Source organism: Papio anubis, chromosome 19, assembly GCF_008728515.1.
Source record: "Papio anubis isolate 15944 chromosome 19, Panubis1.0, whole genome shotgun sequence".
Lineage (NCBI taxonomy): Eukaryota > Metazoa > Chordata > Mammalia > Primates > Cercopithecidae > Papio > Papio anubis.
This window is the reverse complement of record NC_044994.1, coordinates 20,242,444-20,260,369: the sequence shown is the minus strand read 5'-3', so window position 1 is coordinate 20,260,369 and position 17,926 is coordinate 20,242,444. Positions and strand designations below refer to the sequence as shown.

General features: G+C 38.0%; 1 protein-coding gene across 3 annotated transcripts in view; it reads left to right on the top strand.

Moving 5' to 3' along the window:
- CDH2 (cadherin 2) overlaps nt 1-17,926 on the top strand; it is a 245,592-nt gene that overhangs the window by 18,430 nt on the left and 209,236 nt on the right. For all 3 annotated transcript variants that reach the window (XR_001897295.2, XM_009192559.3, XM_003914260.5), the window contains exon 2: nt 11,645-11,756. Coding sequence is in view for 2 of the 3 variants with exons in the window: in XM_009192559.3 (XP_009190823.1) it covers nt 11,645-11,756 (112 nt within the window). In the remaining variant the exon portion in view is untranslated. The remainder of the gene's footprint in view (nt 1-11,644; nt 11,757-17,926) is intronic.

The following is a 17,926-nucleotide window of genomic DNA, read 5'->3' as shown; positions in this document are numbered from 1 at the left end:
TACATTGGACTCCTTTTTTGTTTCTCAAGATCCCCAGATAGGTCACCAAGTGCTGAAGTCTTTCAAAGGACCCAGTAAATAGGACCTGTCCTCCCTGTCTTGAATTCTGAACCAAGTGAAATGTAAGCCAGAAGAATCAGAAGATACGAAAGGAAAACATCACCGTAGTCCTGATGAGCACTAGGCTGGCAGGCATGGCCTTCCTCTGTTGGCATGTCCCCCTTACTAACACTGAATCCCAGAATTCCAAAGACATGCCCGCTTCCTTCCACTGCCAGATTGCTGCAGGGAATCTGTGAACTCCCAGCATGGAAAATGAGATCACCAAGCTTCTTTTCTGTGGACCTGTGACTCCCAGATGGGCAGAGTAGGGGACAGGGTTGGGCACCAGCTGCTCAGATTATTCTTTCAAATGCAGCCTTCAGGTAAATTTGATCCATCCCTCTCTCTTTAGCATAACACTTTACAAACTTTTTAGTCTCAGGACTCTTTTACTTGCTTAAAAATTAGTTCTTCAGTGAGCTTTTCTATTATAGATAATATCTATCAGTGTTTACCATAGAGAAATTACACTGAAAAAATTATATTTAATTCATTTAAAATATTAAACCAGTTGTATGTATAACATAAATAACATTTTTTTATGAAAAATTCATGTATTTTCCAAAAGAGAAAAACAAGATTAGTGGGAAGAATAGCATTGTGCATTACATTTTTGCAATGTCTTTAATGTCTGGCTTAATAAGAAGATAGCTGGTTTTTCATATCTGCTTCTGAATTTTCTCTGTTAAGGTACCACATATAACATAGCCTCTGGAAGACTTCACTTTACACTTGTGAGATAATGAGAGTGAAAAGGGAAAATATGTTGTAATATTTTGGAAGTGGCTTTGATTTTGTAGATCCCCTGAGAGGATCATGGGAACTCCTAGGAGTCCACTCCTCAGACCATACTTTAAGAATTGTCATTCAGGATAAGACTGACTGGGGCAGTGGAAATTACTGGGAGTTGAGAGCAGAGTGCCTTCCACATTGAAAGAAGCATCAGGAAGGGAAGAAGCATTTCCTCTATGGGTTACACTGTAAAACTATCCAGGTGCCAAACTTCAGTCACCAAAGATGGGACAATGCTTGTCCTTTGCCCTTGAGTTGAAACTGGAACAGACCATATTAGCTCTGCAACCTCAGCCTACAGGGCTTGAAGATGTACTTCTTTATTGCATGATCTATTAGAACACCACTGGATGGGGTGCTGCTTCCAGAATAAGTTCAGGAAAGTCTTTGAACTCTGGCGTTATGCCTCCTTTCACTGCAGTGCATTTCTGGAAGCTATGTCTTGAATGTTGTTTTCTCACAAGAATAATGCTATAATTGGGTTGTGTTTATCTTACCAGGGACTCAGAATTACATAAATCATTACTGTGGCCAGCTACTCAAATTAAATCAGAGTTATGGGTACTGTAAACATCTGTAACCATTTTTAAAAACTGAAACCATGCTCCAGGTTTTATGAAATGGGCCTAATTGTACATGAATACAGGGGACTCCAGAGCAAATAAAGTGTATAAAGAGTTCATTATAGACTATAATTATTCCTTCATCAATATCATGTCTGAAAATTAACATACTAGCCATGATAGCTATTTACTGATAATTTTCCATGTATACTTTTAGAAGAATTTGGGCTGGGGGGTATGAGACTTTGATTTGGAGGACTTAAAATGTTTAAAAAAGTTTGACCTGATATCTTTTTTTTCTTAGTTTTTTCCATAGTGAACAGAAACATTGAAATTGTTTTATTAGCATATATCACATATCATATGTGAGAATCGTATTTTAGGAGAAAATTTATTATGGCAACAGGCAGATTTTTCACTTAATCTCAATTCATATAGGACAATTTCCAGCCCTTAGCCAGTTAGGTACTATGTGTCAATGTATGTGAATACTTCCTAATAGGCATTGTAGTGGTTGGGTTAAGGGTTATCCCCAAGGCCTTTTGATGCCAGTTTGAATAGTGTCCCTAAATTGATTAACTAAAAGACTTAGGGCAGTTTCCTTTAAGTTAGTTTCCTTGCCTGCAAAATGGCAGTACTAACAGCATCTACCTCATAGGGTTGTTGTGAGGACTATTTAAGATATACTGCATGGAAAGCATTGTAGCATGCTTTTTGGCACATATTAAGCACTCAGTAAATATTTGCAGTCACTGATACTGAGTGTATTTAGTTGAATGAATTTCCAAGTTCATTATAAAGACAGTCTAATGCCAAGTGCTATACTATTTGATAACATTTTGAGTATTATATATAAGTGTGTTGCAGTCTCTGCTGAGTGCAATGAGTTGACGGGACAGAATCAATCTGAGCCGTGATTGGCCATCTCTCCTGGAATGCCATAGGCACTTCTGGAACTTTTCCTGACAGTTCAATTGCACAGCTGCCTGGGCCATTATCATTTGATAGTATTAGCCTTTTACCTGCCAATTAAACCTGTAGGTACATTGTTGCTACCTGTTACATTAAGCATCCGCTTCATGGTAAGCTCCTGTCTATCCTTTGAGACTCAAGAAAGCCTGGAAGCCTAGGAAGCCTCTTCTCACTTGGGCAGAAGAGATTTGGGATTGCACAAAGGTCTATGTGGATGTCACTGGATGTATATTTTCATCTTGTCCTAAGCCTTGATAGTTTCTGCTCCTAGGAAGGTGACGTTCTAAATCACATTTTGTATGCAGACCCAGATTTTTGTCCATCAAACTCTTGTATTGTGGTGCTTTCAGCTAAGAGTTCAATTTCAACAGTTTGCAGGTTCCTGTGCCAGCATCAATGCTATTTTTGACTATTCTGTTTGTCCTTACTTGATTAAAAGAAATGACAATCAGAAAACTAAAAGTACTGATACTAGAGCTACTCAAGGACACATCCTAATAAGATAATTAAAATAAAGATGGAAATTACTAGGTGGTCAGATGGGGCGAATGTGTGATCTCAGTGCAGTATTCATTGAACCTAAACTGCTCTAGAGCACATCATGAAAGCAAGAAAGAGTTAAAAAACCCATGCAGGACAAGATAATCTCCTTCCAGAGTGGTACTTGACAAAGGAAAAATATTGCAGCTGTTCAGGGTTAAACTTCTGCACGTTTTAAGCATTTTCGCAGGGATGTGAAATTCAAAGTGCCATCAGTGGCATAACTGACACAGAAAAATCTTTGATGAGTGGCAGTAGCTCTTGAATAATCTTCTTAACATAGCCTCCAGCATCATGGATGGAGTCCTGTGAGATGTCGAGAATCTGGCAAATGTAATTGTATGGTGAGAAATTGGATTAAAAAATAAAGGAAAATTAGTCATGCCGAATGTTCTTGAACAGTTTCATTACTCTGTCACCATGTAGTCAACTGACCACCTTAACAGTGTCTTCATTAACTGTTTATGTTTGCTTATGTCATTTGTAAGACATAACCGCATAATAAAAGTATTAGCATAGTTGTCGCCCTCCCTGTACTGCGGCTTCATCCCCCAACCCACAAATCACATATCATGAAGGGAATTCCACTTGTGCATCTTTTGTCCTTGTTTGTGAGTAAATTTCCATTTTTTTTAAGCTTGGTTTCTTTATGGTATTCCTTCTTTACAAGATAATTTTAAAATATTTCTCAGTCACTTACAGAACAGAGATAAAAGTCTCCACAATAAAGGCCAGGCACGGTGACTCACGCCTATAATCGCAGCACTTTGGGAGACTGAGGCGAGTGGATCATGAGGTCAGGAGATCCAGACCATCCTGGCTAACACAGTGAAACCCCGTCTCTACTAAAAGTACAAAAAAAAAATTAGCCAGGCGTGATGGCGGACTCCTGTAGTCCCAGCTACCCGGGAGGCTGAGGCAGGAGAATGGCTGAATCCAGGTGGCAGAGCTTGCAGTGAGCCTAGACAGTGCCACTGCATTCCAGCCTGGGTGACAGAGTGAGACTGTCAAAAAAAAAAAAAAAAAAAAAAAATTAATCTCCACAATCAAAACAATACCAGCATCATAATAGCTAACCCTTGTCCTATAGTGATCACATATTTTTTAAGCCCTTTGTATTCTTCACAATAATCCTAAAGACCTGTACTTTAGCTGTTATTGTTATTATTATTATTATTACAGAGGAGGAAACTGAAGCACAGATGAGGTTACACAGCTTGCCAAGGTCACACAGGTAGTAGATGGTGGAGGCTGGATTTAAACATGAGCAGGTTTGCTGCGGAGTTCTCAGTCTTAACCCAGTCTTAACCAGTCACAACCCATTATTGTCCTTATTTCCACAAGAAATCAGGGGAGCAAACATAACGCAAAAGAAGGCCTCAACTTTGTTGACTGCATTTGGTAATCTCCCAAACAATAATCTGATTGTTACAAGATTGTGACTATGGAATCTCTGATAGGGAGAAAGTAAGAGATCAGTGTTTTAATCCGACATCAGATGGATTACATTTAAGAGTTTATGATAATTAACTTAGTCTAGGTTTTGGTTAGGCAGTCTTCAGAGCCAGAAAGAAAAGTTATGATTTCCTTAGGCTTAGGCTGCTTTCAGAGGTGAAATTTTTAGCCAATAATCATAAATGATCTTAATGAGGAAGAGGGTGAGGAGGCAAGGCAACTGAAGTCTGTCCATGGTGATTCCACATGGAATATTTAAGAGCTTGGATTTAGGAGTGACTTGGAGGAAATTGGAAAGCAGATCGAGTGACCAAGGATGACTATAAAAAAGAATAATGAGAATGGGAACCGAAAAGAGTAGTGGACTCAGGGCTTTAAAGCTCACAGCATTGAGACCGTGGAAAAATTTGAACAAGAACAAAAACGATGTCCCTGCGAGTGCAGAACCGGAACAGAGAGACCGATACTCGCAGGCAAGCAGAACTCAGCTCCTATTACACTTCTGTCCTCTCTAGACAAGGAGGTCGATCTTCAGCCTGGGAAGAGTAGAGCAAATACTTGTAAGAGGAAATTGAAACTCAAGATAGGTGAGCTGATTGTGCGAGAGCACAGAGCGGCACTAAATGAGTTCAGGTCCTCTGACCAGCGTGAATTTTGCACTGGTGGGCCGAGAGGACTTGCTGACTGCTTGTCATCCTTGAGGAATTGTGCAGAAGAGGAGAATTGCTAAAGGACTGGGGGTAGGGTAATGCTCTGTACAAAGCAAAACAAAAAATTCAAAATCAAGATGATGTAGTTTTCAGAATAAAGAGAAGAGAGCATGGGATTAAGAACGGAAAAATCATGGTTTCTTTATTCCTTTTTGCTGTTGCTAAGCTATTGGATTTGAAGACTAGGGTCAAAAGGTAGCTGTGCTGTTTTGAGAACATTCAGAAAGCTTTCCAGAGGTGAAGATAAGGGCTGGATGTGTGGCCACCACATGCAGCACAGGCACTTGTTAAATACCCTGATTTATCCATCACACCTCTTGAGAGTCTGTTTTAATGAGTCTTGGGCTGGGACCCAAGCATCTGTATTTTAAACAAATGTCCCAGATTACTTGCTGTGTTGAGTAAGTTTGAGAACTACCGGCCTGTATGGCAGATGCACCACGAGTTGGATTCATGTTGCCCCAATAGTATTAATACTGTGATGACAAACAGCTAAAACATTGAATAACCATGTGCCAGACACTATCCTAAGTGCTTTACACATACTAACTCATTTAATTCTCTCATCTGCCCTATGAGTTGGTGCTATCTTTAGTACTCTTGTTGTACAGATGGGGAACTGTTTCTTCTGAGAGGTCTCACAGATAGCAGTGGGACTGGGATTTAAAGCCAGGCAGTCTGACCTGTTGGAAGTTTGTGCTGCAATCACTGCTCTTCTTAAGAGCTCACTTAGGGCCCTGGGGGTTGAAGGGGTGTGCCCTGGGCAGATATCCCCAAACCATGTCTGGGCATGCGACATACCCTGTTTTTAGCATCTAAGTAGCATCTATATGAAGACTTTGGGGTATCTCATTAGACTTTCTTGATATGTAAAGCTGGAAGGAATTACTAAAGCCAGCTGAATTGTTAATGTATTGAGACCAAATTTTGGAGGGTTAAATATAAATTGCTCTCCCTAAGGACCCCAAATCAGCAGCAAAGATACTAGAGGAGGAAGCCATAACTTAACAGTTGCCTGGAAAAAAAAAGACCAGGGTGTTTTTGGTGGACTACAGGCTCAACGTAAATCACTAGGGGCTTTGTTGTGCTGTACCTGTTGCCTGGAATTCCCTTTTCCACTTCCCCCTCTTTCCCCTGGCAAATTTTCAGTCATTTTTAAAGTCAGAGCCTAAATGTCACTTCAGCTGTGGAGTGTTCCTTGACTCCCACGGACAGATTTATCATCCCATTCTTTCTGCTTCTTTAGCACTTTGTTCCTGATGTTATAGTTTTGCGATTATTTTTCCTACTTGTGGCACCCATGTTCACAGCCACTCAGCTGGAAACATGAGGGAAGGCATTGTTTCCTCCCTCCCTCCCTCCCTCAGTGAGTCCCTGCCCAGAAGGCCCTATCGATCTTAACTATCTGGGTATTGACAAAATCTGCCCCTTCTTCGTTCCTTGTAGCCCCTGCGCTGACTCAGGTCTGTGTCCTAGCTTGTCTCCCAGTTGTCACTTGTCATCCCCTATCACACACACGTTTCCCACAAAGCTATCAGAGAATTCTCTGTCAGATGCATTCAGTCGGTGCTTAAAATCTGTCCCTGGCTCCCCCAGCCAACAGGATAACCCCAAGCCCCCAACCGTTTATGATCTAACCCTGTCTGACTCTCCAGCCTCAACTTTTGACATCCTGCCTTGCTTCTTGGACTCCAGCGACACTGAACTCATTGTAATTCCACAGGCACTGTGCTGTTTCTTGCTGCCTTGTTTTAGTTCAAGCAGTGACTGCCTAGGATGGCTTTCCTGACACCCTCTAGCACCTCGCTACTCCAGCTCTGCTTGGGAAGCCCCCAGATTCCCTGCCCTGGGCTTTGCTCATATCCTCTGCATATCTTAACTTCCCACATAAAGTCTTGAGCTCCTTAAGGGCAGGGGCTATATCTTGTGTTCTGTTTCCAGTGGCAAATGAACACTCAGTACATGTTTCTTGAAAGATTGTGTTGTAATTGTTGTACTTGGAAAGACTACAGAGTTTGAATCCTGCCTCTTTCTCTCAGATGTGAGGTCTTGGGTATTTCACTGTACCTCTGTGTGAGAATCTATTTGCTCATTAGCAAAGTGCAGATAGTTTAACCCCCTCTTACCGGGCCTATTGTGAGAATTAAGTGAGATAACAATGTGATACGAAACTTAACACACTATTGCAGGGATCTGCAAACTACACTCCTACTGCCTTTTTTTTTTTTTTGGTCTGGCCAAGAATATGTTTTACATTTTCAAATGCTTTTAAGCAAGAAAAAGAAGAAGAGCATCTTTCAAGACTTCAAAATGGAATGAAATTCAAATTTCAGGGTATATGAAGTTATATTAGAATGAACACAACCACGTTCATTCATATACTGATTGTCTATGGCTGCTTTTGCACAACAGCAGCAGATTGAGTAGTTTCAACAGAGATCCTGTGGACTCCAAAGCCTGAAATACTTAGTTTACCCTTTACAGAAAAAGCTTGCCAACCCATGCACCATTCAAATATTAGGAAAATGCACGTTATTCACATCCTCCTCCTCATACCCACAGATAACTTGTTGAGGGTAGGATTCCTCTTTCTCCTCTTTGAAGTTCCAGAATTTCATCCTGGGCCTGGCAGAGTGATGACTTTATGTGGGAGTAAGCCTCAGGGACTGGGTTTTCGCTCTGTGGGATGCAGGGTGTTCCAAGAGTGATGAGGCTACTTGAAGAGACAGTGATCTTCATACTGATGGGAGTGTTAATGGGTAGGTAGATACCTCTTTTTCATGTGCTGCTGTAGAACAGGTTTTCTTAACCTTGGCTCTGTTGACATTTTGAGCTTAGCACTCCTTTGTTAGGGATGCTGTGCTGTGTGTTGTGTAATGGTTACCGGCTTCCCTACTCTACATATTTTATAATGAAAAAGAGAAAATATCAGAAACCAACTGAGAGCCAATAGCCACTAGTAGCCAGTAGCACCCCCTCGCAGTTGTGACAGCTAAAAATGTGTCTGCACATTGACAGATGTCCCCTGGGGGGCAAAATTGTCCCGGATTGAGAGCTACTATTGTAGAACATTCAGGCATTAGCTGTGTGTTAGATCAGAGAACCTCCAATGCCCAACAAGGATTACCACCACAGTGCAGTCAGTCCCCTTGAGGGAATTCTGCCCATCAGCTCTTGGTCTCCCGCAATCTCAGACCTGGTATCAGGCACAACTTTGTAGGGTTGCAGGGAGAATTCAATGAGATACTGATTTACCAGCACAGTGCTTGGCACAAAGTAAGCCTCCACTATGTCCAGTTGGGAGCCTGTATTCATTTGAGTGCTTCCTGTTTGTTTTTTGAACTTGTTAACTTTGTTATTTTTTGACTGAAAGTTAAGAGAGGAAATAAATAGGGAGAATATATATTTTAATAATTTTATGGAGATTATTTTAAAGAAAATACATTATAGATTATTATTATATTGTGGATCCAGGATAATAATATTTTGTGGATCCATTTTGTCTTGAGGGAGAAGAATTTAGAAAAGTTTCAGCTATTTAAGATGAATATGAAATTATTCAAAGTATGACATGACTTCCATGGATATTTAATGTTACTAGTCAGTATTTGTTAGAGATGTGCTTTAAAAGCATTGTTTCAGTAATTCTGATGGTCAACCTGGCCAGTCAGTACCCTTTTTTACATGAGGAAAATGAGCATGGAGAGGTTTAGTAAGGGGCAGCACATTGAGGACAAAAGGTCCCTTTTCTGAAATAAGGCAGAGAACAAAACACAGAGGTGGACATTCACCATCTTCCTGTCAGCTTCGATGTGGCCCTGAAGTCCTATTTCTGTGGTTTTGGACCAGGAACTTGGTGCTGCTGATTCTCCTACCTTAGGGCAGATCCACTGGGAAACAAGATACAGTCATGGAGTTGAATAAAAGCTTAACGGTTTTCCTCTAGTCTTGAGACTTCCTTATCTCTGAGTGCTTACTCACAAACCCACATACTCTGCTACCCCGAATGCCCCTATTTGAAATGTGACCCTCATCTGCTCCGTGCCTTCCATCACTGGCTTCTGGCCACTGCTTTTCTGGGCTCTGGCCTCACCTATCCTGGGCTAGCACCTGCCATGCCTCACTGCTCTTAGAAGCCTGGGCTAGAAGGATGAAGAGGCAGACCCCTAACGTGTTGGTGGGACACAGGTTTACAACACATTTGTCCATTTTATATGGCAAACTGAGGAGTTCCCTGTGTGTGTTTGGGTTAGCTAAAAGCAAAAGTTTTCCTTCACTCAGTTCCTGCACTGTGCCGGGCATGGACAGTACCTGGATGTTTACACGTGTCAAGTATCAGACTGTGTCCCAGTGTCCCAAACTTGATGGGTATTGGAAGCCTCACTTCTTATTTCTCAATTGGTTTCTGATATTTTCTCTTTTTCATTATGAAATATGTAGAGCAGATAGTTTGTGGGGTGAATACTGTAATTTGTACCTATGTGTCTATTCAGATCCTTACCTTTTACCTGGTTTCCTTCAGAGTCTTTTTGAAAGAAATGAATTATTACAGATAAAATTGAAGCCACTCGTACAGTTTTTCCTGATGCCTTTCCTAGTTTTCCTTCCCCTAGGTTAACCACTATCCTAAATTTCATGTTTATCACTATGCTGTTTTCCTTTTCTTCTTACATAAGTATGTGTTCAAAACATTATGTTATCTTTTGTGTTTATATAAGTGGAATCATCAGTCATGATTTCTACTTTTTTTGCAAGATTTCATACTGCAGTGAGCCTTGTCTTCAGTCTGAATTTGGGATGTCACACAAATGGGTTTCTGAACTTACTAGTCATCTTTAGGTTGATTTATAATTAAATTTATATCTTAATCATACATGGAACTTAAACCGACTTTTTGTTTTGTTTTAGTTTGCCTCTGAGATGTAGCCCTTTGGATAAATGTAGTTCCAGTTCTTCCATTTTAATGTTGTTTTTTTCTTTTGGCTTTGTGATAATGTATTAGACCATTCTCCTTTTGATGGACACGTACAGAATCTCTGCTATTACAGTCATGCTTCAGTGGACATTCCTGCACATGTCAACTGGAGCACTCATGTGGGGTAATATCTCCTTAGGAGTAGGGAGGATATATCCACATTCTTCTTTCCTAGAGTTTGCCAAAAGTATGCCAAGGTGACTGTACCAGCTTCCACTCACACCTTTTAAGGGGATTGGTACTTCTTTATTCTTCACTTGACACAGCCCTTTCTTGCACATAACAGACTTAAAACTGCTTATTCATTTGATGAGCCTGGACTAGTATCTCACTGTTGCTCCTAATAATTTTTTGAGAATAAATACTGTGATATTTAATACTGTTTAAATGTAATTTATTTTTTATTTTCTTGGATTTGAAAAGAACAGTTTATTAGATTGGTCTGGATTTTTGCAACATTAGTATTTGCAAAATTTCACATGCATAATTCAGGTAGTCATTTAATTATGAAGCTGCACTGCATTGCTTCATCCAGACAGTTGTTCTGAGATCTCTCTGTTTCTGGGACTTCCCTTCCTCTTCCTTTCAATTTCTGGTTCTCACTAGGGTGGACTGTCCCTAATGCTGTCCCTGTGGCCACTGAAATCCCTTCATTGGGTAGCCTCATTCTACTCGTCCTTCCTCTGTATTTGAATCCCCATCAGTACATGGTAGAGTTTCCTATAATTAATGCAGATGCTACAGGAGCTCTGCTGAGGGCTAACTGTCCTCCAATTGTGTCAGTAGGGCTGAAAGAAGTAGGGGAACTAACTTGGAGGGTTAGCTAGACAGCAGTAGATACGACTGAGTTTTAAGCACACTGAGTAAATTAACTGTGCATATGATGATATAGAAAATGACAGATACTTGGTTACTTTCTAATTTTAAGTGTAAACACATAATTGTATTAATCTTTACTTACATTTTTAATGTATCACTGTCCTTCAAATTATAGAAATAAATATATAGTTTTGATTGGTTTTACTTGGTATAAAATACTATCTGTCCCACTGTTGTAAGTATAATTTTATTTTTTAAATGAACATGGCATCTTGAAACCAGCTTTATAGAGAATTAGCTCAGAATATAAAAATCTCCATACTTGAATGTATACATTTTTCATGAAAACTTAAGTTAGTGATGGTGACTTGTGGAGCCCAAAGACTATTTGACTGTCCCCCAAACCCCACGCCCACTTGATAGTTCTTCAGTCACAATGAGCATTTTAATGGAAATGTTCAGTCCTTAGAAGAACCTAGAATGTGTATTATTTCGCTTTTACTGGACTAGACAAGTGGGATTTGTTTCTTCTACTCCAGTTATCAAAATGATTAACCCTTTGCCCTCTACATTCTAATTGTAAGCGCTTGGAAACAAAGGGGTTGTTTGTACAAGATAGTTGAAAAACTGAGGCTTTATGCCAAGTGGAATGTTTCTCAGTTGAAGGAGGTAGCAATCATTGTACACACACTTTTTTTTTTTTCCTTGTGTTGCAGGCGTCTGTAGAGGCTTCTGGTGAAATCGCATTATGCAAGACTGGATTTCCTGAAGATGTTTACAGTGCAGTCTTATCGAAGGATGTGCATGAAGGACAGCCTCTTCTCAATGGTACTATCTTAAAAGATACATTTGTACATGCAGTGTCCATGCTCATGAAACAAATTAGCCATTAGAAAAGTCTAAATCATCTCTACTGTATAACAAGTATGAATTTTTCACAATCACTATGATGAGACTGTAGGGACTTTATTTTAGGATTACAGAGGAGCTCATGAATCTCTTATATACATAATTAGAAGGCTCCTGATCTCTTGAAATCTTCAGATTTCTTCCATTTTTAATTTACAGGAGAAATCGTTATGTAACTGATTATTACCATTTTTGTGTATACATTTTACTTAAAGAATAATATTTTGAAGAATAATTATGAAACATCTGGTTCTAATGGCTTTAAAATTTATTTACAGGAAAAAATGACTTAGTATTTTGAATTAAAGGAAATTATGATATTATATTAGATAAAATGTGAAGCTTTAATATTTAGCTGAATTATAGTGAATGAATTTAACATGTAAAGTCTCAGTGCAGGAGTATGAAATTCATATTTTTGTTATGACATTGTTTATAGCAATTACTAGAAAGCTAATTTAGTTGTAGCATATGTGAATTTCAAATATAGTCTCATTTCCCATTTAAATATGGATCAAGTTCATTATAGTTATCATATGGAAACTCTTGCCAATAAGTCTAGATAAAATCTGAAATAAAACCTAAGTATCAAAAGGAAAATTGAAAGCCCTTTCCTTTAGCTCTAATTGAAAGCAAATAAAATGTTGGTTAGTAGTATTTTCATGGACTTATTTATTATTACGCAAAATGTCATTGAAATGTGAAAGCAAGAAGAATTGATTAGTAAGTTGTATTTAAATTTTAATTCCCCACAAATCTTGCATATCTCTGAGGCTGTTTTAGAGAGCTGCTTTTAGAAAATCTGTGTAACCTCAACTAATTAATTTACACAGAGCTCTACCACACAGCCTTAATTGAAGTGTCTCCACAGAACTGACAAACCTTAGTGGTATAGTACTTAAGAATACCATAGACAGAGGACTTTGAAATGTAAATGGCCTCTTCACTACTAACATTCTTGGGTGCAGGTTATATTTTATTTTAATTTCTATTTAAATTAGGATTTGCTCACGCCTATGCTATCTTTCTGAAGTTGATTTTTAATTTTTTTAAGGCATGCTCTTGTCCCTGCCTCATTACCTGGTATTTTAATGGGTGAATGTTTGAGTTAGTCTGTCTCAACACTGAATTGCTATCTCATCTGGTGGGTAATGGAGGTTTAATTTAAATCCGTGTACAGCCTTTCTTTAACTTAATATGGCTTTTGGAGTTGTGTGTGTGTGCCATTTTCTTTAAATCTTTAAATTATTACTTGGCACCCTAGAACTAGTATGACCTGTAAATGTGTATAAAATATATTGATATGATTCTGTAGAATAATTCAGACAGATAACAAAAAGTGGAATTGGTTGCGTTTCTGCAGCATATTTTTGAGATTCATTTTTAAATGGGTAATTTCATTTTCTAAAAGCTTATAATTTGTTGTTTACAAGTAAACACATGGTGTGTCACTAGCAACCATTGATTTAAGATTAATTACTTTGGCACGTTGAATAGTTTTGAAAATGATAGCTTGTGTTCACATTATTAGATAATGCTGGTAACAGTAGAAATTGGACATAGCTTTTTGCCAGTGTCTTTTTAGGATAACTAGAAACAGGATTTTTGCTCAAGTTGTAAATGTGAAAGATTGAAAATATTTTTTACTTTCTGCTCTAGCTATCACTGAGAAAAGTATGTATAATGGTCTGTGGTAGATTTTTGCAGTTTTGCTATATCCACTTGTTCCCAATTTTAGGTTTTAGCCTTTTTTTTTTTTTTTTTTTTTTTTTTTTTGACAGTTTCTCACATGACACCATTACTTTTTTCTTTATCGTTCTCAGAATATGTTAAAGGATACCAGCATCTTAAAGCTCGAAACATACTGTTTAAAATATTGATTAGTAGAAAAAAACAACTTTTTGGAAGGAAGAAAATTTACACAGGCTTTTGTGGAACATCAGCATTTCTATTCAACACAAGCGTGTTATCTCCAGTTACTGTTTCTTCTGGAGAATTGCTACTTAGGATAATTCTAGGTTTTTACCTTTTATGTCTTTTTGGAGTTTTTAGTAGAAGGATAATCCAATGCTATAGCTATACACTGAAGCCAAATACCACACCATAATTATATCTGTGAATTCTGTGTACTGCAGTAAATCCATGTACTATATATTTGCCACAACTGAAAGGGATATATTGCTAGGCCAACCAGAGTGATGACTTTTGCCATGAATTTGTCGCCTATAAGTGTTGAAGGAAAGCAGTAATTGTAGAAAGAGGTATGTGACAGTTTCCCAAGGCATTTACGTCATAGCATCTTCTACCATATATTGGTTGACTTTAGAGTCCAAGACCCTGTTGGAATCATAACTCCTAACGCTGGGTGCTTCCTTTAATTTCCCATTGATGGCATATGGGGACAGGATGACAATGGCTCACCAATATGTACAATATACTTTCATAGGATACATCTGACACACTAGACTTTGTATAAAAGTTTAATATGTGGGTGTATTGGTGCCATGAACGCTGATTATTTTTCCAACAATTAACATAATCTTTGCGAAAATGCTTGAAGAACATTGAATGTAAGGTAGAGACATAAGTTGATATTTGTCATGGTAGAAAATTATATAGAAGCAGCATGAAATGTACAAACTGGACTGTGGTTTAAAGAGCATTCTCTCCTCCCCATTTCCCTTCTATTTTTTGCTGGTGTAATGAATTTTACCAAAATAACAAACTCAAAGAACTAACTGCACCCCTTCCATTTATCTTCTAGTTTTTAACCGTGTGGTTTTTGCGAAATCATAAAAAGGGTGTTTTGTGATCAACCTTTACATTTTATGTAATATCACATGAATACATCCACTCTTTGAAGATAGTTCTGTATTTTAAAACATGGCTATGTAGGCCTTTGTCCCATTTTGTTAGTGAAACCAGATTCTGCTTAACTCTGCCTCTATTTTTGAACATACAGGTTGTTTCTAATTTTCCTCTCTTATATATAGTGCTGCTATGGAGATTCTTTTTAGAGATCTTTGATTTCTCTTTAGAAAATTTTTTGGGGGGAATTTGTGTTCAAAAATAGAATTACTAGGTCAAAGGGAATGTAGAGTTTGACAGTATCTTTTTTCTTTGCATTTTGTAGCATTCTTCATTACAAGACTTGTATGTTAGTTCTTTTCAGCATCCTCATCACCATTTAATTTCATAATGTAGTGTCATTTTGCTCTTTCCCCTCTGGTGAAAGTCATTCCGTTTTTATCCCGTGGCATATATATATTTGCTTTTATAAATTAGGATCAATTTTAGTGGTTTAGGTAGTCATTTTTACTTGCATTTTTATATTCTGTTTTAAAAGCATTTATGGCCAAAATCTTCTTTTTAAAAATAAGCAAATTAGAGCTCAGAGATTATAGGCTTTTCCCATGATTATATAGCTCTGTTTTTTTTTTTTTTTTTTTTTTTTTTTTAAATTTTACTTTAAGTTCCGGGACACGTGCAGAACGTACAGGTTTGTTACATAGGTATACATGTGCCGTGCTGGTTTGCTGCATCTGTCAACCTGTCATCTATGTTTTAAGTCCTGTATGCGTTAGGTATTTGTCCTAATACTCTCCCTCCCCTTGCCCTCCACCGCCCGACAGGTCCTGGTGTGTGGTGTTCCCCTCCCTGTGTCCATGTGTTCTCATTTTCAACTCCCATTTATGAGTGAAAACATTCAGTGTTTGGTTTTCTGTGTTAGTTTGCTGAGAGTAATGGCTTCCAGTTTCATCCGTGTCCCTGCAAAGGACATGATCTCATTCTTTTTTATGGCTGCATAGTATTCCATGGTGTATATGTGATTATGTAGTTCTTTAGATTGTCAGCAGCAGATCTGGAATTAGAACCCAGGTTTCCTGATTTCTAATTTAGTTCTGATGATGCTGATGATAAAAAACTATTATGATATAACACAGAGAAGGGATCCAGCCTAAATATCCAGTTGTGTTATTGCCACTTGATTTTAGAGCAGGTCTTTATTCCCCATTTACCACCATGACTTGTGTGTTAACTCGATGTGTTTGGGAATTGGGGAATATGTTAAGCAACTCCTTATAATTAAAAAGCATCTTTCAATTATTATCACTGTTAGTATTTTGTGCACACCTGTTTACAAGCAGAAGAACCTGGGGCTTTTGAAGATAATACATAGTCCTTAATATTTAACTTACACTCCACTGACTAGGGAAAAAAAAACCTCTTGTGGTAGCATATTTCTTGAAAATAAAATAACTGCAATCATACATTTTCATTTTGTCACTAGCAGTGTATCTAACACTATGAAATAACAACCACACTGTGACATTGCAGAGAGGATCCTGGGCTGTTTTTCGTGTAGATGTCAAGAGTGATATTCCTGTGTGTTTAGCATTGGTGGTCTGCATGCTTAGATATTTCTCTAAGTAAACTCCTCTGAATCTGGTCAACATAAATAGCAACCTGCAATTACCATGAATATTTTCAGTAATCCATTCATGCTCACCATCTCTGGGCAGCACATGATGATTATTTTCAACTAGATGGAATTTGATTTAGATTAGTGTGCTTACTGATTGAGGCTTGTCTACATTAATGTGGTCAGAGGAAGCTGCAGTATGGGATCTTAAGATAACAGAACTGAAGTACTTTTTATTAGTTTAGTAGGACTATCCAACTGTACAACTCTTCTATATTTTAATATGAATACTTTTGTATGATGTATTACTAAATTGGGAAAGAGACTTGAATTATCTGTTAATGAGCGCATGGCTTTTGTTTTTGTGTGTTTTTTTAATTTTTATACATCTTTTTTGTTATCAAATGTGTAAATGTTTTAAAATATTTGAAAGGTAGGTTTATAAACATCTTGTTAATAAAGCCAGCCAGGCCCTTGCGCTTTACAATTTCCAGTTGATAATGGTACCAAGACAGAGATTGTTCTCTCGGATATTGATGATAAACTCTGAGGAGGAAAAAATGAATTCTCGTCCTGCACATTCTCAGGGGCTGAGGACAGTTTTTTAAACCTTGGGGTATTTTTTGTTTGTTTTTTTTAAAAAAAATAATTGAATATATGATAAGATCAATAAAAGAACCAAGAACTTTCCATACTTTTTTTTTTTTTCCTATTTCAATCCTTATTTTCACTGTAATCATTTAGACTTATTTAACACTTGGAATTTTTTATATCCCTTTTGATGTATTTTAGGTCTAGTTTTCTTAATGCAGTGCAGCAAACTAAGATAAGCCAGTTTGGGTGGTCACTTTTCTATAAAGTCATTTTGTGGTTCTTCATAGCCTTCAGTAATTTGGACTAGCTGAGATCTTCTCCCTTACAAACTTGGAACGAGGAGATACGTGTTTAAGAAAGCACGTCACAGCTCCACATCTATCATTGCATGCATACAGACGTATTAGCAAGCAGACACCCAAATGGTTTAAAACCTGTCCTTTTAAGATCACAGAGGCCGTTACTCTTTATCCTTTCTAGTAAACATCTAGTAGGAAGTAGAAAAGAAGCTCAATTAAATAAGTAAAATGTACTGAATGATAGATGGTGATAAATGCTATGGAGAAAAATAAAGCAGAGACGAGAAATAGGGAGAATGTGTGCCTTTGCATTTAAATATGGTGGTCAGAGCAAATGTCATTGCATAGGATACCATTGAGTAAGAATTGATGTTGGTGATGGTTCAAGGATGTTGGTGATGGTTCAAGGGCCTTACATATTAAAGGGAGAAGCATTGCAAAGCTTCTAACAGCAAATGCAAGAGGCCTGAGGCAGAAATGTGTCTGAGGTTGGGTGAGGTCAGATAAGTCATGGGCCACTTTGTGTGGGGCTTTGACTATGAGGAGCTAATAATCTATTGGAAGGCTTTCTGTAGCAGTAAAACATGATCTGACTTTCAAAACAGGATCATTCTGGCTGTTGTGTTGAGGAAAGAGCAAAATGACAAGAGAGGAGGGGAGACCAGGTATATTATTACTAGCCTAGTAATAATCTGATGGTAATAATAATCTGATGAGAGAAGGTGGTGTGGATCAAGGTGGTAGCAGTGGAATTAGAAGAAGGGATTAGATTC